This window comes from Lithobates pipiens, unplaced genomic scaffold (genome assembly GCF_037356315.1).
Source record: "Lithobates pipiens isolate NorthernLeopardFrog02 unplaced genomic scaffold, aLitPip1_a1.2 Scaffold_19, whole genome shotgun sequence".
In the NCBI taxonomy this organism is placed as follows: domain Eukaryota; kingdom Metazoa; phylum Chordata; class Amphibia; order Anura; family Ranidae; genus Lithobates; species Lithobates pipiens.
In genome coordinates this window covers 230,924,710-230,948,256 of record NW_027507764.1, presented here as the reverse complement: position 1 = coordinate 230,948,256, position 23,547 = coordinate 230,924,710, and the positions used below count along the sequence as shown (strand labels likewise).

Below are 23,547 nucleotides of genomic sequence, written 5' to 3'. Positions count from 1 at the left end.
GACTGGCTGACCCTGATGAGGTGTCGCTAAGAGAGGCAGCTCGAGGATGCGATCGGTGAGGAAGGGCCTGTTCAACGATCGTCGCCTGTTGCATAGAGTTATCCTCTCGTGCTCCGGCGCCATTTTGTGAAGGTCCGCGCGCTCCGAAGAAGTTCGGAAGTTTCCGCGGCGTCTGTGGATGTTTTTTGTTCTTCGGCATAGTCGACTGATGCCTCGGTGTCCGCACTATGTAACGAGCGAGGCAGGTCTGTCGGTAGTCACCGATGGAGGTTCGGATGGACGGTTCTCTCCGGCGGCCGAGCGGAGCTCTCAGCTCACACGTCCATCTTGTAGCTCGGACGCCACGCCCCCCTGAATATAAGTTTTTTGTGACCTGGAGTTACTACACCATGGGATATATTTTTTCATCTCCCTGAAGACATACTGGCCTGTAACCATCGGCTCTACTGCAGCCCCTTGCATATCAGAGGAAGAACGTTTTTCTGGGCTGACCAGCCTCTGCAGCTTGAGACAGATATACACTCCTGCCCCTTGTGGGCATAGGGATCCGGTGACTGGGGACCTGAGGGGGTGAGCACAGAAGTCACTGAATTATCTGTATGAGCACCAGTCACTTTAAAGATCCACCTGTTTGAAGACTTAGAGTACATACAACTATCTTCTGTCAACTATTTTTTGTTAAGTGGACTTTATCCCTCAAGGACTCTTACGATAGTCACAGATTTAATGCACATGCAGTGCTTATTTTTGTGTATTTTGAGGTTACTGCATTTTTGCACTGGTTTGCACTTTGTGCCATCCTTTGCACTTTTTAAGATCCCTCACATTTTTTGAGTATTTTTTATACTTTTTTATTTTATTGCACATTTTGGATGTTTTGTCTTTGTATTTTTTATTTGTTTTGGTACCATTTATATTGGTTAAACTTTATTAGTAGTATATTATTTTGGTTTTAGCACATATTACATTTTTGATTCTCTACATTTTGGTCACACTTGAGGTACACTTTTCTCAGTTATCGCCCTACTGCACTATTTTGCACATGCTTATATTTGCACATATTTAATTAATTTTCTTGTATTTTGCACATTTGGAATTTCTCAGTGTACTACAAACATTGATGTATACACGCCACACACTGCACTACTGTCTAGATGATATATGATATTGTACTGTAGAATCTTTGTCTAGTTGGCTTAGTGCCCCCCATCAGGATATGGCCCTTCACAATTTATATTGGGTAAATGTTGACAAGTGCCCCTATTTAACTAGATACCTACACTTTTTTATATATTTTTTCATTTCTATCTTTATCTCAATTTGATTACCTCCTTTACTGGTGTTTTTTGAGGTTGCTTCTATATTCGGTTCCTAATGGGTGGTATTTTCTGATCATGGCTCTATATGCGCTATTGCACGTGTAGCCTGACCTCCCTACTTCCATTCGTATACCCAGATATGTATGCTGGTATATACATGCAGTAGAGAGTAGTAGATAACCCATCTAGGCCTAAGAATACAGAATTCTAACATAAGAACCCCTTTCTGGCCCATTCATATACATTGAGTGACCATCTTTGCTTGTTTGGCCTTTGGCACTGATATATGGCAAGTTTTTCTCCCCCCTTTTTTCTCTTATGGAATATTAGCAATTAGGAGCTAATAATAACCTAGAGTATTTCAGCTATCTAGGATATATCTGCCTATAAATACATCTATTACAAGTAGCCCCTGGGTCCCTCATTATATATTTTTATAACAGTTGCAGCTCACGGCCTTCTTTGGGAGGTGTGAGGTATAGGGACGGCAGCACCTTTTATTTAATTTAGTCTAATACATTTATTACCATAGTGCGGGTTTGTCTCTCTTTAATTTTTTCATCTTCAGAAATCGTGCTGATACCCAAAAATTACCCTTAATAATGAACAGTATGAGATGGAGACTCATTTGCTCGGATAGCCCCAGCACTCAGGCATTCAATCGTCCAATCAAAGACAAAGAAATCCAGCACCATGATGTCTCAAAGATAAAACATATGCAATTGTATTAGATCCATCCATAAAAAGGAATCAATACATGTAATAATTACAAGTATTGATTCCTTTTTATGGATGGATCTAATAAAATCATATGTTTTATCTTTGAGACATCTTGGTGTTAGATTTTTTTCTCTTTGTTCTCTTTGACTAGAAAGTTTCTGGCCTGCCAGTCAATAGCAGGGTTGTGAATGGATAGCCATGGAATTCCTAAGATAACAGGAAATTAAGGAGAAGAAATCAGATTTAACAATATTACCTCTTGGTTTGTGGGCTCCCTGAGGGTAGGAACCAATGTGAGTGTGCAATGTACAGGGATAGGGACAATTGTAGACACTCACTCAGGTTGAACTGGATGGACTGGTGTCTTTTTTCAACCTAACTAACTATGAAACTATGATACTTAACTTCAGTGGAACGGTCTCATGAGTGATTACTCTGGAAGTGAGTAGAGAACCGTCCACTGTCTCCATATGTACTGGGGAAGGTTTGGGTGATGCTGTTTTCTTCCACAAACTTTAAGTTACCACTAGCCTCTGAATCCAGCATTGCTGAGGTGGAGAGTAACTGGTCTTTCTTTTTAAGTGTGATGCTTAAAATAAAATGCGGATGATGACAATCTCCTTCTCTCCTGGTGTTAGGGAAGACAAAGGTTGTGTAAAACATCCAACTTGCTCCCTAGATGTGGATAATTCTCTTTGACTGACCGCTGCAATGGTTTGTCTTGATTTATTTGGCGTAGTGATCTGACTGACCGAAATAGAGGCAAAAATTCAGTTCATGTCTGTGTCTCTTTTCAGCAATGCTGGGAGCTCCAGTCTGCATAGGTTCAGGTTCAGGTTCATATCTGGCAAATGATTTAGCCATTGGTTGAATATTGAATGAAGAATTAGTCAACAGATCTTTGTTTCTCAGATTTTTTCTCCATAAATCGTCTATCGATCTTAATGCTCAATTTAATAAAATCATCAAGACCATTGGGCGTATCTATTCTGTATAGTTCATCATGTATATCTGTATATATAAATGTAAATGTATTTTATTTGGATTTTATGCGATAGACCAACACAAAGTGGCACATAATTGTGTAGAGCAAGGAAAATTATAAATTGTTTTCAATTTTTTTTACAAATAAATATCTGAAAAGTTTGGCGTGCATTTGTATTCAGCCCCTTTACTCTGATGCCCTTAACAAAAATCTAGTTAAACTGATTGCCTTCAGAAGTCACCTAATTAGTAAATAGTGTGTAATTTAATCTCAGTATAAATACAAATGTTCTGTGAATCCCTCAGAGATGTGTTAGAGAACCTTAGTGAACAAACAGCATCACAAAGGCCAAGGAACACACTAGACAGGTAAGGGATAAAGTTGTGGAGAAGTTTAAAGCAGAGTTAGGTTATAAAAAAAAATCTCAAGCTTTGAACATCTCACGGAGCACTGTTCAATCCATCATCTGAAAATGGAAAGAGTATGGCATAACTGAAAACCTACCAAGACATGACCATCCGCCTAAACAGACAGGTCAGGCAAAGAAGAGCATTAAGCAGAGAAGCAGCCAAGAGGCCCATGGTAACTCTGGAGGAGCTGCAGAGATCCACAGGTCAGGTAGGAGAATCTGTCCATAGGACAACTATTATTGGTGCTCTTCACAAATCAGCCTTTATGAAAGAGTGGCAAGAAGCCACAAGGTGGACACAGCAAACATATTGAAGAAGGTGCTCTGGTCATATGAGACCAAAATTTAACAAAAAATGAATAGCACAATGCTATGTGTGGCAGAAAACTAACAATGCACATAACCCTGAACACCCCATCTCCACTGTGAAATATGGTGGTAGCAGCATCATTTTGTGGCAATGATTTTCTTCAGCAGGGACAGGGGAGTTGGTAGAGTTGATGGGAAGATGGATGGAGCCAAATACAGGGCAATCTTAGAAGAAAACCTGTTACTGCAAAAATCTTGAGACCGGGGGCGGACGTTCACCTTCCAGCAGAACAACGACCCTAAAAATACAGCCAGAGCTACAGTAGAATGGTTTAGAGCAAAGCAAATTGAGAATCTGTGGCAAGACTTAATAAATTGCTGTTTATGGATGCTTCTCAATCCAATCTGGCATAACTTGAGCTATTTTACAAAGAAGAATAGGCAAAAATGTCACTTTCTAGATGTGCAAAGCTGGTAGAGACATGCCCAAAAAAACTTGCAGCTGTAATTGCAGTGAAAAGTGGTTCTATGAAGTATTGACTCAGGGAGGCTGAATACAAATGTATGCCACACTTTTCATAAATGTATTAAAAATAAATATATAATTTTCTTTCCACTTCACAATTATGTGACACATAAAATCTCAATAAAATACATTTACATTTTTGGTTGTAACATGAAGAAATGTGGAAAATTTAAAGGGGTGTGAATATTTTTTCAAGGCATTGTATATGTTCTGCCATTCCAGTCTTTGTTTTAACCATTGTAATTATCCTAGTTCTGTATAACTGCATTGCATTTGGTGTGTAACCTGTATCTGGTCATGTGGCCAATCAGGGTGATTGGCAAGCTATTTATGATTTTTTTTGTGCCCGCCCGGTTTCCTTGAAAGATTATTGTGCACCACAAATAATCCTGCCTGTTGTGCTCTGACTCCTCTATTGCTCTTTGTTACTGACCTTGGCTCCTGATGCTGATTCTCTGCTACCTAAACTGACCCTGGTGTGTGACCTCAATGATGACCCTCTGCCTTGCAATCTGGACTACTTGATTTCTCTTTCACCAAAAACTGTGTCTATTTTCCAGGCCACTGCCTTTACTCTCTGGAGCTACATTCCTAACACTTGTATTGGCGGCTGTATGAGGCACCTATGGCTCCCTGAAAAAAAAAAGTGTCAGGGATTTCACAAATTTATGTTTAAACGAGTATAGCTGCATACAGCAATTCACTTGTATTGATGGGTGTACACAGCACCTTCAGCTCCTTGTGCACAGAGGAGCAACAGTGATTTTACACTAGTTACATCTAATGCCGCGTACACACGGGCGGATTGTATGGCGTACTTAGTCCGTCGAAACACATTTCAGCGGACAATCCGCTCGTGTGTGGGCTTCAGCGGACTTTTTCAGCATGCAGTCCGGAGTACTAAGTATTTTGGTTTTTTCGAAATTCTGTCCGTCGTACTTTGGTTTCAGCGGACAATATGGTCGTCAGTATGCTAGTTCGACGGACTAAGAATGGCGCATGCCCAGAAAGGATTTACACGGCGGAAGGGTGCTTTGCTGTGTCTTGGACTTCCTATTTCTAGTCCCGTCGTACGTGCTGTACACGTCATCGCGCAAGCTTTAGACGGACTGTTTGTGTATCCGTGTGTGGTCAAGTCCGTTCAGTGGAAAGTACGACGGACTGTCCGTCGGATTTATGACGGACTAAGTACGCCATACAATCCGCTCATGTGTAAGCGGCATTAGAGGCCTAAGATGGATGTTTAAAAGCAGCAGAAGTTTACCATAATAAAATGCCATTAAAATTGTGTAGAAAAATATATATGAATGCCTCTATGGATAGCATATGGAGATCACTATGGGATTGCTTTTCTAAAACTAGAGCGTGCAAAATGGTGTAGCTGTGCATGGTAGCCAATCAGCATTTAACTTTAGCTTGTTCAGTTAAACTTTGACAAAACAAAAATGGAAGCTGATTGGTTTCTATGCAAAGCTGAACCAGACTTTTCCCTCTCCAATTTTAGTAAATCAACCTCTATGATTTTGATATACTGCTATACATGCACAACAGTTTTGATAATATAGGAACTTTGTAACAACATTATACAGTATAACCTTAAAGGTCTTCAATCTCAATAGCCTATAAAAATAGGTAAGCTAAGGACAATAAAGCTATAAAGAATAAAGATCCCCAATGGAACATTGTAAAGGTTTTTTTTTTTTTTTTTATAAAATACATTAAATAAACAATGAAATACTTTGGAAAAACAATTAATACATTCACAAATGGAGCATATCACAGCAGCAGCAAGACTATCCTGCAGAACATTTGTCTAGATCACACTGTTTGTATTCAGTCATTGCTATTAGGAACATGCATTTCTGTCAGTCTAGCTCATTATATTTGATTAAGGAGTGAGAAGAAGCCTAATCTTCAAATATAATTTGATGAATTTCATTTTCCTTGGGAAGTTTAATAGCATATTACTTTATTAGCCCAATCAATTTGTAATTGGTTGCTACAACAAAAAGTAATTATTTGTTACTTGCCTATGATTTATAATATGTTTTTAAATCAGTTGAACATGTCAAAATTGTAGAAGTGTACTGGATACACTAATGGGTCTGAGAAATGTATGAATAATTTTCAGTCAAAGACATTTATTTAAAATAATAATTTTAATAGTGCTGTGTACACTATTTAGCATTTGTCCTGTATCTGTTGCAACCCTACCATGTTTTGGCAGTTATCTGAAACTGGGTTGTGTGAACAAATGTGGCCAGCATTTGTCTGCACCAAGTAAAATTGTATAACTGGACTCTGTCGCTGTTAAAAAAAAAATAGAAGTAATAAAAAAATACATGCTCAAATATGATCTAAGTCAACCAAAATTCTTGAAAGTGAACAGTGCTGGAAGAGGGTGTGGTTTAACTCACCTATGAAATGGGGTTATAGCTGAAATGAGGTCCTAAACATTGCTAGTAGGCAGAGAATTTTAGGGAGAGTGACTGTGGGGCAACTGTTTAAAACCGTAAATCTGACATTTAGCAAGCATTCACTGCAGGTGGAGTGATCTCTGTATTTCAAAGCACTGCACCAGGAAACTTCACCTGCAGTGAATGTTTGATGAATATCACACTCACTGTTTTATAAATGTATGCCGTGTGTGTCTTCTTTTGCCCTTTTAGCTTTATTTACATGGCTGCTGAGGCCTATACAGCATGAATGAGCAATTTGATTATGCGGTCGGTGCCACCTGGAGCTGCATGCAGGTAGTATATGTAACTGAATGGGGATGAAGGGGCTATACAGATATTTCCATTCATCCTAATTTGACAGGAATGCTGTAAAAATGGATGGCTGCACACCAAGGTACTGGAAAGTCTCTTTATTTTTAAGTTAATGAAACATGAGATGATACCACAGGATGGTAGCACATACAGATGCAGGTAGACGTGTTTCACACAGTAACTCTGTGCTTACTCATTACTCTGACATGTTCCACTGACAATCCTTAAATAGGGCCTCCCCCCCTCTGTGAAACACAGGTGTAGATGACGTCAGTGGAACTTGTTTAACCACTTCCCGCCCGCCCTATAGGCAATTGACAGCTGCAAAGTGGTTGCATAATCCTGACCAGACGTCATATGACGTGATCAGGATTATGAGCCGCTGCGCGCCCCCGGGGGCGCGCATCGCGGCGATTGTTGTTGCAGGGTGTCAGTCTGACACCCGGCAACTACGATCTCGGTAAAGAGTCTCCGATGGAGACTCTTTACCACATGATCAGCCGTGTCCAATTACGGCTGATCACAGTGTAAATGGGAAGAGCCGGTGATCGGCTTTCCCTCACTCGCGTCTGTCAGACGCGAGTAGAGGAGAGCCGATCGGCTGCTCCTCTGACAGGGGGGGGTCTGTGCTGATCGATTATCAGCACAGCCCCCCCAAGGATGCCCACACTGGACCACCAGGGACTCCACCAGACCACCAGGGAAAAGGTAATCCTCCCTAGACCACCAGGGATGCCAGTCAGCACAATGAGTGCCAATCAGTGCCCATAATGGATGCCAATCAGTGCCCACAATGGGCATCACTGATTGGCATGCATTATTGTTTGGCACTGATTGGCATCCATTACTATAGTATAACACCAATGCCGCCTATGAGTGCCCACCTGTGCCGCCTATGAGTGCCCACCTGTGCCGCCTATGAGTGCCCACCTGTGCCACCTATCAGTGCCCACCTATGCCGCCTATCAGTGCCCACCTGTGCCGCCTATCCATGCCCACCCATGCCCATCTGTGCCGCTTATCCATGCCCATCTGTGCCGCCTATCCATGCCCATCTGTGCCGCCCATCCATGCCAATCCGTGCCAGCTATCAGTGCCAATTTGTGCCACCTATCAGTGTCCATCTGTGATGCCCATCCGTGTCGCCCATCAGTGCCGCCTATCAGTGCCACATATCAGTGCCACTTCATTGGTGCCACATTGGTGCCCATCAGTGCCGCCTTATCAGTGCCCATCAGTGTAGCCCCATCAGTGCCCATCAGTGAAGGAGAAAACGTACTTATTTACAAAGTTTTGAAACTGAAACAAAAAAAAACATTTTTTTTTTCAAAATTTTCTGTATTTTTTTATTTGTAGCGCAAAAAATAAAAACCATAGAGGTGATCAAATACCACCAAAAGAAAGCTCTATTTGTGGGAAAAAAATGATAAAAATTTCATTTGGGTACAGTGTAGCATGACTGCGCAATTGTCATTCAAAATGCGACAGCGATGAAAGCTCAAAATTGGTCTGGGCAGGAAGGTGTTTAAGTGCCCGGTATTGAAGTGGTTAAAAATCACAGCTATTTGACTTATTTTTTATTTTTATTTTTTAAAACATAAACAATAAATAGAGAAAAAAGAGTGGGTTGCGCTACAGAGAATTACTAAACAGAGAATACACCTACGTGAAAAAGCTCACAAAAACATTGACTTAGTAGTGTGTCTATCCTATACGGAAAAGTTTAGAATGCGACAAAAAATTGCGACTAAAAATTGGACTATCCTATAAAGATAGAAAATGCTAAATCAGTGAAGGTAGCAAATACACCTTAATATGGTTTCACAAAGAACACCCTTAATGGCAGTGAATATTCAAATGAATGTGGGATAATAAAGAAAAAATACTGACTAAACCTGAATGAATAAATGTGAATAAAAAGAAGAAAAGAAATATGTACCAACTGTACCTAAAGATTGAAATCGTATTAGGTATCAAAATAGCAAATAAAAAACACCTTAAGTAATATGAACAATCATAATATGATGTAAACCTGTAAAAAAATATAACATCCAATGGCCCGTTGCCTTAAAACATTAGTGAAACATGGATATGAAAATTAATTATAAACATAACATAAAATGTTACAATGTTCAAAAAGTCCATATAAAGTCTCTATTTGCAAGGTATTCCACAGTGAAATGGTGACAGCATAAATATCCAAAACAAACGTGACTCGTGCTTAGCCTCCACCAAAGATATTACTGCCGCTTACCAGAAATGAATGGTTCCTTATTATAGAGAACCATGCAGAGCAGATGACTGATTCCCCCAGTCCAGGGTTTTCACGAATGGATGTGAAGAAACTCCGGAACCCGTTCGCCTCTCGATTCACTCCCGTTCACAGGTTTGCATAAAAAGTAATAAGACTCACAATAGTGTAAAACCCAAGTATATCTTTAATCGAACGTAAGAGACAAATGCGCACTTACAGAAATGAAGATTAAAATGATCGTTTCAGCAAAACCGAGCCGGCCGGTCTCGATTCGCGCCGTTATACCGTAAACAAACAACACGAGATGGTGGCGTCAGGACGTCGCTCCTCCTAATAATGTTGATAGGGCAGCTGGTAAAAAGAAAGGAACAATTTGTCTGACTTCTATAGGCTACAAAAAAGGCTTGACTTCCCTGAAACAAGTTTACCTATTTGCTAACAAGAACATTTCTTCGTAGAATTAACAATTACAATTACATCATCATTTTTATATAACTTAGAAAAAAATACAGGTCATAACAAACATATAGACATTTAGTAGTTTACATAAATTCTAGGTGACATTGTAAAAAATTATGAGGTAAACATACAGAAACAGTTAATAAAAAAGATTAGCGAAAACCATGTTCTAAAATGACCAGTGTTTCTATTTAACAGTTAATATACCACCCCAAAGTTTTTGTTTATTTTGAAGCAGCCCTTAGTAGCATAATCTGCGAATACATAACAGCTTAGGAACACCAATTAAAGTAAGCATTTACCTACATCAGTACATCAGAGAGACACAGCTTGAGTTTTTGTGATTGAGCAGGTTAAATTCCTTTTGGAGGTCAGCCAGCTGAGCACTGGCATTATATGACCAGCGTAAATGCACACAATCTTTCCTGGCCTGCCTCACGACTTCCTGTAAGCCTGGGTACCTGCCTAAGAACCACTGCACCACCGAGTTAAGGACGTGAGCCAAACAGGGCACATGGGTCAGTTGTCCCTGACGGAGGACGGAGAGGAGGTTGGGGCCATTGTCACAAACCACCATTCCTGGCTTAAGCTAGCGTGGTGTCAACCACCTCTGAGCCTGCCCTTGCAGAGCTGACAGAATCTCTGCCCCAGTGTGGCTCCTGTCCCCCAAGCACACCAGCTCAAGCACCGCATGGCATCTTTTTGTGCTTGCATAGCCCCTTGAACTCCTACGGAGCACCGCTGGTTCCAAGGACAAATTTGTCAGGGCTGGCTTAGCCCTTCCTTCTCTGGGCTGGATGCTCAGCTGTCGGCTAATTGCCAGCTCTCATCTCTCTCCACAGTTACCCAGCTGTTCCTGATCCTGCTCGTCTGACCTACCTACTTAAAGCTGTCCAGCTCTCTTCATCTCTGCCTTCACCTTGGTCACATCACAAGAAACCATCTCCTGCATTCCTGTTTAAATACTGGCTTGTTGACATCCCTTCTGGCACCTTATCCTGCTTGCTGTTCCTCTACTTGGATCCCTGACTTCTGGCCTGGCTGATTACCCGATTTGGTTACTGGACTCTGGCTATGCTTTGACTACGCTTACTCTATTTACCTTTTTATTTTTTATTAATAAACAAGTGTGATTTAATTGTACTTCTGTCTCGGTCTGGTTCATGGTTTCTGACACAAATCAGCACAGGAAGAGGACATGGAGGAAGAAGAAGAGGAGGGGTTGGAGGAGAGAGGTGTGGCAGAATCACCACTAGTAGAATTTTGAAGGTGTGGTGGCGGAACATCCTCCAACACTACTGCACCCTGTCCTGCATCCTTCCCAGCTGCCAGCAGAGTCACCCAGTGCGCGGTGAAAGATAGGTAACGTCCGTGTCCATGCCTGCTGGACCATGAGTCAGCGGTAATATGCACCTTCCCACTGACCGCCATGTCCAGCGAGGCATGGACATTGCCTTCCACATGCTGGTAGAGAGCCGGAATCGCCTTCCATTAAATTTTTTTTTGGGGAACCTGTCAATGAGGTACCGCATATTCCACAGACTTACAAAAGGGGGCAGAGTCTACCAACTGAAAAGTACAAACTGAACTAACTGAAAATAGCCAATCTAGCATTCAACCACTGGGCATGTGGATGGCTGGGAGCGAACTTCTTTTGCCGGTGGAGCAACTGGGTTTGGGAAGTCTGCCTGCTAGAATCAGACGTTGGTGTACCGATAGCAGATTGCCGGCAAGTACTTGGCAGTAACACACTTAATTCTACACCTTCATTCCTCTCAGTGCAGGTTTCAGAGAGGACTGAAGGTATAGTGGGGTTGGAAATCCCAGCTGATGAGGAGGAGCAAGGAGAGGTCCGCCTTGTTGTTTGGTGTGGTTCTTTTAGATAGTGCTGCCAATGGGCTGCTGCATGTGAGCTCATCATATGTCTGATTAAGCATGTGGTGCCCAAGCGCTTGATACGCTTCAGACATATGTTGCAAAAAGCAGCAGTGCGATCTGCTGCACACGTCTCAAAAAAGGGCCACACCGAAGAACCTTTGGAATAACGCGCGGAGTCACCAGCACCTGCACTTGCAGAGCTCTGCGGTGTGATGCAGTCGGTTGGCTGCCCTTAATCTGGCCCCTGGAAGGCATCCTGCCTCATTAAAGATGTGCCTCCTCCTCCTCTTCCTCTCTCCTATCAAGCACCCACATAGAGTCAGTGAGCTCATTATCCCCTCCCTCCTCATCACTGGAGCAAACCTGGCAGTATGCTGCAGCTCAGGGAACACGACTGCCAGTTTGTTGTCTTTCTTGGGCAACCCCTCTCTCTGGGCTCACGTTACTGCCTTCCTCAAGCTGGGTACCATCATCGGAGCCTTCAAAACGCTGCGCATCCTCCTGCAGCATGTACCCGACACTGTGGTTGAACAGTTCGAGGGAAGGTGTAACTGATGATGACCTTGAGTCCAAGGAATAGGCCACTTTGGCCGCCCTTCCTGCCTGTAGTATTATTAGGAAGAAAACAACAGGAATTGTCTGCAGTGAGCTTCAGCTGCACACTGTGTCCTGTATACAGTATACTAATATACTGCAGCTAGCTGAATCAACTGCCTGTGTGTAGTATTATTAAGAAGAGAACACCAGCAATTGTCTGCAGTTAGCTTTAGTTGAACACTGTGCACCGGATACAGTACACTGACTGAAAATACTGCAGCTGCCTGCCTGAGGTATTATTAGGAAGAGAACACCAGCAATTGTCTGCAGTTAGCTTTAGTTACACACTGTGCACAGGATACAGTACACTGACTGAAAATACTGCAGCTGCCTGCCTGTGGTATTAATAAGTATATTATTAAGAGAATAACAGGAACGGATCTAGATAAACTGAATATAGTGTGTATATATATATATATATATACACATATATATATATATATATATATATATATATATATATATATATATATATATATATATATATATATATATATATATATATATATATATATATATATATATATACATATATGTATATGTGGGATGCATATATGTATATGTATATATATATATATATTAAATACACTGACTGCAACTAACTAACTGACTTGCCTGCCTGCTCTATCTAAGTCCAATGAAATGACCCACTCTCTCTCTCTCTCTATCTCTCAGCATGCCAGAACACACTAAACAAGACCGACTTCCAGGTGGCCTTATATAGTGTGTGGTATGTACTAAATCCCCTGAGGCATAATTGGCCAAAGCCATCCTACCTTTGGCCAATTATGGCTCTCCGTTCTTAGCCCCTGTACACACGTCGGAGAATCTGTCGTAATGCGTCTTATCGGACCGTGTCGTCAGATAATCCGACTGTGTGTGGTGTGCATCGGACTGATTCCGTCCGAATCTCCGTCCGACCCAATTTTCCAACATGTTGGAAATATTTCCCGACCAACTGGGCCGGTCTGACCTAATCCGATCATGTGTATAGCATTTTGATTGGACCAAGTGCCACGCATGCTCAGATCAAATTCCTACATCAAAGCTATTGGTTACTAGACTGAATGTAGTCCCATCGTAACAAAATTACGTCATCGCGTTCTGAAAGATCGGATTTTTCGCCAACTTGGCCCGACCGTGTGTATGCAACAGTTTCACAAAATCAAACGGATTTGGTTGGCAAAATCTCCGACCGTGTGTACAGGGGCTTACCGCGCTGTGATTGTGCATGCTTGGCCAATCATCAGCCAGCAATGCACTGCGATGCCGCTCGAATTTGGGGGAACGGCCCATAATTTTCGTAATTCGACGAACGGTCGTACGGCCGATGTTTGAGTCGAACTTGAGTTCCACTTGAACTCGAAGCTCATCCCTATTAGGGATGAGCCAGCGGTTCGAACGAGTGCAAGTTCATCTCAAACATCAGGTGTTTGTTCTAAAATGAACCGAACATATGGGGCATTCGCTGGAAATTAGAGTGCCGGTGAACACCCCATAATGCACTGCGAGACCACAGTGCATTGCTGTATGATGATTGGTCAAAGCATGCACCTGACCTACATGCTTTGGCCAATCACAGCACGGACAGAGAGATAACTTGAGTTAGATTCAGCAGGCAGATTATTCAGTATTCAGTTAGTGACAGGGTATTTGATATAACTGTACATATACAGTCAGTCTAGTATATATATATATATATATATATATATATAATGTGTATGTGTATATATATATATATATATATATATATATATATATATATATATATATATATATATATATATATATATACACTCTGCATTTAGCATAGACTTTATATTCAGTGTTTACTCAATAATCAGTCAGTGCAGGCAGTGTATTAAAAAAAAAGTACAGTTTCCAACACACTTAAGGCAGTGTATTTATATATACAGTTGTGCTCATAAGTTTACATACACTGGAAGAATTTATTTATATTTTTTGCGCCATTTTTCAGTTAGGAGAGTTTTGTGAGTTAGGAGGCGGCAAGACTGCCCTAAAAGGTCATATCTCTAAGTCCTCAAGTCTGGGTAAATGATTAGTAAACTAACTCATGTTAATTAGGTTTCTGGTTACAAGTACTTGCAACCTATCTGCTAGCAGTACACTACCAATTGATTTTAGCAGGCAAATGTCCCTACCCCAGTTGCTGAACCGTAAAAAGAAATTTGGTCCCAGCCATCCACATGCTCAGCGTCTAAATGCTAGCTTGTCCAAATTGCTAGCACTGCAACTACTGCTTTTTTAGCTGTACCTCAGTGGCAGGTTCCAAAACGCCATTTATTTTCACAGAAGGCAATTCCGACTCTCTACTGGCATGTGGAAGGCAATATTTTGGCCTCACTGGACAGGGCAGTCAGCAGTAGGGTTCATTATCACTGACTCATGGTCCAGCATGGGAAGGACATTAGCTTTCCTTCACGGCACACTGGATAACTCTGCTGGCATCTGGGAAGGATGCAGGACAGGGTTCAGTGTTGTTTGAGCTTGTTCCACCACCATGCCTCTAAAATGGTAGTGATGATTCTGCTACAGCTCTCTCCTCCACCCCTCCTCTTCTTTTTCCTCTATGGCCTTTTCTGCAGATTTGTCCACTGAACCAGCAGTGCTCAGTAAGAATTCAAGGGGCTACGCAAGCAGTCAGTATAAAAGAGGCGATGCAGTGCTTGAGTTGGTCTACCTAGGGGACAGGAGCCACACTGGGGGAGAGATGCTATCAGCGCTGCAGGGGCAGGTTAAGAGGTGGCCGATGCCACACCAGCTTAAGCCAGGAATGGCTGTATGCGACAATGGCACTAACCTTTTCTTTGCCCTCTGACAGGGACACTTGACCCATGTTCCTTGTTTGGCACATATCCTGAATTTGGTGGTGCAGCGGTTCTTGACCAGGTACCCAGGCTTACAAAATCTCTTGAGGCAGGCAAGAAAAGTCTGTGGTCATTTCCGCTGGTCATACAATGCCAGTGCTTGGCTGGCTGACATTTAAAGGGTAATGCAACCTGCCCACCAACCCGCCTCATTTGTGACATGCCCATCAGGTGGAACTCAACATTGACAATGCTGCAGCAGCTGCACACACAGCAGAGGGCCATCAATGAGTACCTGTGCGAGTATGGCACCAGGACAGGGTCAGGGGAGCTTGGCTTCTTTGCACCACGCCAGTGGCTACTGATCAAGTATGCATGCACTGTCTTGTCACTATTTGAGAAGGCTACAAGGATGGTGAGCAGCAACAATGCATGTATCAGTGACACTGTCCCTCTAGTCTTCCTGCTGGAGTACATGCTTCATGGAATCATGGACATGTCACTTGAGGCAGAACAGCAGGAGGAAGTTGTATTTGGCTGGGAGGAGGTAGTCCTTAAGGATCTTGAGGACTCAGAATCGAATGCCTCTGAAAACTTTCGCTGTATGGCCTTCCTGATTCAGCAAAGCCTTTGAAAGGACCCTAGGATTTGTGGTATTAAGGATAGGGATCCTGGCTGTGCAACCCTTCTTAATCCACCTTACAAGGGTAATGTTGCAGAACTCATCCTGCCTTTGCAGAGGGAGCAGAGGATGAAACATCTTCTGAGGCATTTCCAGACCCTGGGAGGTTACCATTTCCTGCTGCTGGACAACGTGTTGCTTTGGCTTTTTTCAGTCAATGGAAGAGCGGTTGAGAAGGTGGTCAGCTGATCGATGTCTTTAAACAATTTTTCAGACCTCAGCACCAAGGTATGATCAGTTCAAGCAACCAATATCTAGGGGCAAGAGCAGACTTGGAGACCGTTCCAAAAAGAGCATCCACTGCATTACTGGGTCTTGAGGATGGATCCCTAGCCAGAACCTGCTCAATATGCAATTGAGCTACTGGCCTGTCCTGCATCCAGCGTGCTTTCTGAACACAAATTCAGTGCTGCTGGAGGGTTTGTAACAGATCAAAGAGTGTGCCTGTCCACAGACTCTATTGATAGGCTCACATTCATGACAATGAATCAGTCTTGGATCAGCAGCTATCAAGCACTTGATGCTGATGTAACTGGTTGAATTTGCTATGGATGTGGGATCCCTTGAAAACTGCCTATGCTGACTATCCTATTCCTCATCAATCTTGCTGATGCTAGCTTCTAACAATATTTTTGGTTTAGGGCACCACTCCCCAATACCCCAATTTTTCTGCCACTGTTTAACGGGGCCATGTAATTACAATTTTTGATATATTTAACAACAGGACCCATTCCTGCGTCCAACAAGAGTAACTATGAGGGGTTACAGTGTTCTGGCACCACTAAAACCAAAGGCTAAATTTTTCTGCAGAGTATATAGGGCAGGCTGTATAGTATATATACTGCTGTTCTGAGTATATAGTGCCTGGGGGACCCCCACACCATTTTTTTTTAACTTTGGTCTGTGGTTCCCCATAATATCCATACCAGACCTGAAGGGCCTGGTATGAATTTTGGGGTGGACATCCACCAAAAATGTTTTGGTATTTTTGTTGCATTATTAAAATCACTGCTTATAAAAAAACTTCAGTTTTTTTTTTGCATTGATACATGTCCCCTGTGGCAGAACCCGGGTCCCCAACCACTTTTTATGGCAATAAATTGCATATACTGTAAGGCTTTAAAATGATCACTTTTGATTTTTCACATTTGCGTCCCATAGACTTTAACGGTGTTCACGTGTGCGCACAGATCTTTTGCCTGTTCGCATGTTCTGTTAGGAAATGAACTGGGGGGTGTTTGGCTCATCCCTATTAGCTATACATTTCTTGCTATTACCCAGTCAAATGCCTAAATACTTTGCTCTTCAGTCATGTTATACTGTATATCTGATTATTGTCTCTAAAATATGGTTCTGTAATTTCTATTTCTTCGTAAAAATTGCCACATCTCTGGAATGTGGGGCTGTTGTTTTTAGGTATTTTTATGCACTGTGTGTGTGTTAATATCCAACTTTAAAGACAATACAATGTGGTACTGCACTAAAAGAAGAATACATGCTATGCTATAAAACTTGCTTTGCCACTGTTTGGTAATTGCTACAATTCTGGCCTACTACTTAACTACCTAAAAAAAAAAAATGTTGTCTATCAAGTTTTAGTTAATTTGACTGTGGCTTTTCTGCGGCCTTATGTAATTCAAGGTTTTATAAAGAATTATAAAAATGTATTACACATACAAGTGATGATAGCATGTAATGTAATTGATGCTGTCCGAGAAAATGGTACTATTCTGTAACCATCCTAGAGATTAAAGGTATCGCTGAAGCATATCATTTCAAGAATTGCTGCTTTCCCAATGTCATTTATTTCACATGCTGTTCTAGGTGAGATCAGACTCTATACTATACAATCACAGTATTGTGGAGCAGCAGTGCACTAAGAGGCAGAGCAGAGTTCCTGTCAGGCATCTGGGTGGATCACAAGATTAAAGTCAGGTTCCCTCCACCATTATGGGTTTGTCAAACTTTCCAGGGAATCTAACCTGGGCAGTTTTGCTCATCATTAGTACTGAACCAGCTAATGAGTGTGTGTTTGCCTAATCTGTGTGACTTGTCCATGGCTATAGTACAGCACTTCTCACAAGCATGAGAAATTTGTTGACATTTTTGGTAGGATGTTATTGGATCACATTGTAACAGTAATCTTTAAGCTTCCTAGTAAATCAGATGCAGCTCTGAAACTATCTGATTTTACTATTTGAAGTGCTTTGGGAAAGGCTTAAGAATGACAGTAAATATGTGTTCAATACTATTACAAAGGGTTTAAGACTATACTGTAGGTGTGTGTGTGTATGTATGTGCATATATATACATATATGTATTCAAAGCATATTCCTGTGCTTTTTGTTTTGCAGGTATCGAGTGCTTTAGCTCACCGTTTAGATTTTGATGACCACATGGATAAATTGGTTGGTACCTACAGCAGAGGTACTAAAAGAAAATTGTCGATGGCAATAGCACTGATTGGGAAGCCACAGATATTGCTTCTGGTAAAATTGTCAGTTTACAGCAGGGATTTATAGCCAAGGGTGCAATATATGTCTTTTGGGGGAGGAAATATGATGTACCTAAATGTGGCTACTCTTTTAAAGGTGCTAGTGCTAGCAGGCAATAGGGATGGGCGAACGGTTCGGCCCGAGCATAAGTTCGGGCCCAACTTTGAATGTTTGGATGCTCTGCAGAACACCGAACAATATGTGGTGTTCGGGGCAAATTCGAAAGCCACCGAAACACTGTTAAAGTCTATGGGGCATCAACATGAAAAATCAAAAGTGTTAATTGTAAAGGCTTATATGCAAGTTATTGTCATAAAAAGTGTTTGGGGACCCGGGTCCTGCCCCAGGAGTATTAATGCAAAAAAAGTTTTAAAAACAGACGTTTTTTTTCAGGAGCAGTGGTTTTAATAATGCTTAAAGTGAAACAGTAAAAGTGAAATATTGCTTTAAATTTCGTACCTGGGGGGTGTCTATAGTATGCCTGTAAAGTGGCACATTTTTCCCAAGTTTAGAACAGTCCCTGCACAAAATGACATTTCTAAAGGAAAAAAGTAATTGAAAAGTACTCGCTATAACGAATTGTCGGTCCCGGCAATACATATAAAAGTCATTGAAAAAAATGGCATGGGATCCCCCCAGTCCATTACCAGGCCCTTTGGGTCTGGTATGAATATTAAAGGGAACCACAAACCAAAATGAAAAAAAAAAATTGTGTGGGAGTCCCCCCAAATTCCATACCAAGCCCTTCAGGTCTGTTATGGATATTAAGGGGAACTCTGCGCCTTTTTTTTTTTAAATGGCATAAGGGTCCCCCTCAAAATCCATACCAGACCCTTATCCGAGCACGCAAACTGGCAGGCTGCAGGAAAAGAGAGAGCACCCCCTCCTGAACCGTACCAGGCCACATGCCCTCAACATGGGGAGGGTTCTTTGGGGTAGCCCCCCCAAAGCACCTTGTCCCCATGTTGATGGGAGAAGGGCCTCATTCCCACAACCCTTGCTCGGTGGTTGTGGGGGTCTGTGGATGGGGGGCTTATCGGAATCTGGAAGCCCCCTTTAACAAGGGGACCACCAGATCCCAGCCCCCCTGTGTGAAATTGTAACAGGGTACAAATGTACCCCTACTATTTCACAAAAAAATGTGTGAAAATGGTTATAAAAAGACAATACACACCTTGGGACAAGTCCTTTATTAAAAAAAAGTAAAAAAATAAAACTGTCCCACAAAGTCGTCTTCTTCTTCTTCTCTTGCTCTGATGGACCTAGAAAGAAAAAAAAAACACACCTAACCGAGTGACCCTGACCACTCTGACGCTATAGGAAAGCCATAGGGATGCCGCCGTGCATCAGAGGGGGGCAGGGTCACCCGTCGATGTCATCGTGTGGCCCCGCCCTCAGTTATAAAAGAGCTGTCACTTGATAGGCCGATCATTACGGCGGGTGCCTCCCATGGAGGCAGATCGTAGGCGGCGTGCACTTTTTTTTTTTTCGATCCCTTGGAGCAAGAGAAGAAGAAGACTTTGTGGGACAGTATAATTTTTTTTATTTTTTTTTAAATAAAGGACTTGTACCAAGGTGTGTGTTGTCTTTTTTTTACCATTTTCACAAATTTTTTTGTTAAATGGTAGGAAATGTACCCTATTACCATTTTACATGAGGGGCGGGATCTGGGGGTTCCCTTGTTAAAGGGGGCTTCCAGATTCTGATAAGCCCCCTGCCCGCAGACCCCCACAACCACCAGGCAAGGGTTGTGGGGATGAGGCCCTTCTACCCATCAACATGGGGACAAGGTGCTTTGGGGGGGACTACCAAAAAGTTCCCTCCCAATGTTAAGGGCTTGTGGCCTGGTGCTGTTCAAGAGGGGGGGTGCTCTTTCACCCCCGCCTCTTTTCCTGTGGCATGCCAGGTTGCGTGCTCAGAGGGTCTAGTATGGATTTTTTTTATTTAATTTTGGTTTGGGGTTCCCCTGTGGGGGAATCCCATGCCTTTTTTATCACGGAAATGTTATGTGCATTACCGGGACCGACAATTCATTATAGCCACTAGTACTTTTAAATTACCTTTTTTCCTTTAGAAATTTCATTTTGCTCTCGGACTGTTCTAAACATGGTAAACATGAGATACGTTACAGGCATACTATAGACATCCCCCAGGTACGGAATTTAAAGGAATATTACACTATTATTGGTTCACTTTAAGCATTATTAAAATCACTGCTCCGGAAAAAACTGTAGTTTTTAAAACTTTTTTTTTGCATTGATACATGTCCCCTGGGGCAGGACCCAGGTCCCCAAACACTTTTTATGGCAATAACTTGCACATAAGCCTTTAAAATTAGCACTTTTGATTTTTCATGTTTGTATCCCATAGACTTTAACGGTGTTTGTGTGTTCGAACACATTTTTTGCCTGTTCACGTGTTCTGTTCCGAACCGAACTGTAAAAAAAGAAAAGGTTGTAGTTTACAGTATAAAATAATAGCATTTTCTTCAATTGCTTATTGGGGGAGGGTGGTTGGAGAGGCAGGTGGCAGGATGTTTTATAAATAGGTAAAGATTCACTTTAAATGATAGTTTCTAGTATGGCATTTGAAGTTGCTGCAAAAAAAAAAAAAAAATTCAAGTTTTTTTCTTACTAGCCGTCCTTCTAGCTGTCCCTTAGCCCTTGTACACACGGTCGGAGATTCCGACGGAATGTTTCCTATCGGACCATCTTGTCGGATATTCGGACTGTGTGTGGTCTGCATCAGACTGTTTCCATCAGAATATCCGACGGACCAACTTTTCCAACTTGCCGGTAAAATTTTCTGACAAAATGCTCCAATCGGACATACTCTGATCATGTGTAGCCTACTCCGACGGACAAAGTGCTATGCATGCTCAGATCAAATTCCTAGACCAAAGCTTATTGGCTACTAGCTTGAACATAGTCCCGTCCTAACGAAATAATGTCATCACGTTATGTACAATTGGATTTTCCGACTACTTAGTCCGTCCGTGTGTATGCAACATCACTTCCGGACCTCTTCCGGAATTAATCCGTCTGAATTACTCCAACAGATTTGGTTGTCGGAATCTCCAACCGTGTGTACAAGGGCTTAGAGGACACAATAAAAAAGATACACGAAATGTTTTGATTATAACTCCTTTGTGTGAATTACTTTCAGCTACTGTATAGATGGAATGTGATCTTGAACTTAGTAAAAGGGTTGTAACCATTAAATTGGCACCTGTCTTAGCAAATGTGTCACTTGTTTCAGCACAGGAAATTATCTATATAAACAAAAGCATACATGTAACTAAAAAAGAGTTTTATATGTAAACAATATTGGTTTTAGATAGATAGCTGGATTTGTAAGGTATCCTAATATGTGAAAACATTCTTTAGGATGAGCCCAGTTCTGGAATGGATCCATGGTCTAAACGTCACCTTTGGGAAGCTATCAAAAAAGAAGCTCATGATGGTTGTGCAGTAGTCTTTACCACTCACAGGTACAGTACTTTAAAAGTGGAGAAGTTATAATAATTTGCTATAAAATGCACCGATTTAATAGATACCAGACATGTCAAGTTTGAAATTGCACTGGCATCCAAGATGGCAATGAAATTCAGTACCCTACATCTTCCATGGACAATGCTTTAAAAGCCTCTACAGGTCATCACTTTAGAGTTAACCATGAATTGGAATTGGTCATAGAAGTATTGTTCACACTCCAGTGTGTGTGGCTATGATGCAAGCACAGTTTTTGTATGTGGGTGCCCCCAACAGGTGTGTTTACAATTTTTTAGGGGGAGTTTTTAAGTGCTTGGATGCAGTACTGGGACAAGGTCATCTGGTGCCCAGGGAAAAGATGCCAAACTGCGCCCCCTACCCCAGGTGGTGTAGGGGTTTGGGGTCTATAGCGATGTGTGTAGCACACCTCCTAAACAAATATGTAACATATGAGTTTAATAGTGGTACATGTTCTATCCTGCAATAAAATATGGGGCTAACAGTGCAGAAAAAAATGGCAAAGCATCCTTGAGAGGAAAAAGATTCCCATGCATGGTTGGAGTCACTAAAAGGACCCGCACTGATTGTATCACTGGAAGGAAAATAAATGTCCCCACATTGCTGGTGTCGGTCTAAAGCCGAGTATACATGGTTAGTTTTCTTTTTGTTTCATTTGTGGGCGGAAGGAAAAAATACAAATTCACTCATCTACACAAGCAAGGGGGGATTGAGGATCCCCCCCCCCCGTGCCATTGTATTCTGAGAGCAAGGCTCACCTGCTGCATATACTGATCAGTGCAGCAGCCACTGACTAAATAGAAGTTTTCAAGCATGGCCATTTTACAGAAGTCAATATACTGTTTGATTTCAGTAAGAGCCACACACATATTGAAATTTCGCTGGTCCCTACAGAACTTGCTGAATTTCAATCTGTTTGTACCCACCTTTAGGAGGACTGATGTTGTGGTATGAAGGGGGGTGGGGGCTCTGTGGGATGCATTTAACTAAAACTAGGCTCTTCCTTCAACCAGTGGATTGAAAGAAAAAACAAATAGATTCCCATATTCACAAAAGTGAGGAGAATGAGTTATTGTATTCTGCCAGAATATACTGATCAGTGGTTGCAGTTGATTGGCTACAAGCTGCTGACTGAAGGAGGTTTTTAAACAGAACTGTTTGACAGAAGGACTGTTTAACAATCAACTTCTGTCAAATCTGTAGGACTATAAACAGATTTCAGTATGACTCTGCTGAACCAGCTGATTTTTGATCAGGGGGAGGGAGGGTGACTATCAGAGGGAGAGGAGAGCTCTGGGGATACATTTTGTTTTAGGCCCCTTTAATCATAGCCTGCCCTTTTCACATGGGACAGACTATGATTAAATCAACAGGGTTCTGTCCACAGATCCCCTGCTGATCAGAGCAGAGCAGACGAATGACAGGTCTGGGTCCCTTCAGTTTAAGCAGAGTGGACACAGTGGACCCCACTCTGCTCTATGGACTGACGAGTGTAAACAGAGTCCACTATCTGTTTACGCTTGACTGCCCTCCTATCTGATCCGCCTAGAACAGGGGTCTCCAAACTATGGCCCTCCAGTTGTTTCCTATCATACCCAACAGCTGGACAGCCATAGCCTAGACTGAGGAGGGATCCCCTTCTGTTTTTTTTGTCTTGCAGACTAGATCAGATTGGGGGTAGGCAGGTGTATATGAACACAAGACCATTTGCAATTGCCAGTCCATAGGGATAAATGGATTGTCTGATCAGGCCTGCCTGACAGGGGGGCCTGATTGGACTTTTTATGCAAAAGAGACCATACTCAG

The 23,547-nt window shown here is 42.0% G+C and overlaps 1 protein-coding gene across 1 annotated transcript in view; it reads left to right on the top strand.

Annotated features, from left to right (window-relative positions):
- The window catches only part of LOC143996618 (glucosylceramide transporter ABCA12-like), a 215,284-nt gene that overhangs the window by 141,618 nt on the left and 50,119 nt on the right, over positions 1–23,547 (top strand). Inside the window, exons 5-6 of the mRNA XM_077491784.1 lie at positions 18,092–18,226; positions 21,619–21,722. Of these exons, the coding sequence (XP_077347910.1) occupies positions 18,092–18,226; positions 21,619–21,722 (239 nt within the window). The remainder of the gene's footprint in view (positions 1–18,091; positions 18,227–21,618; positions 21,723–23,547) is intronic.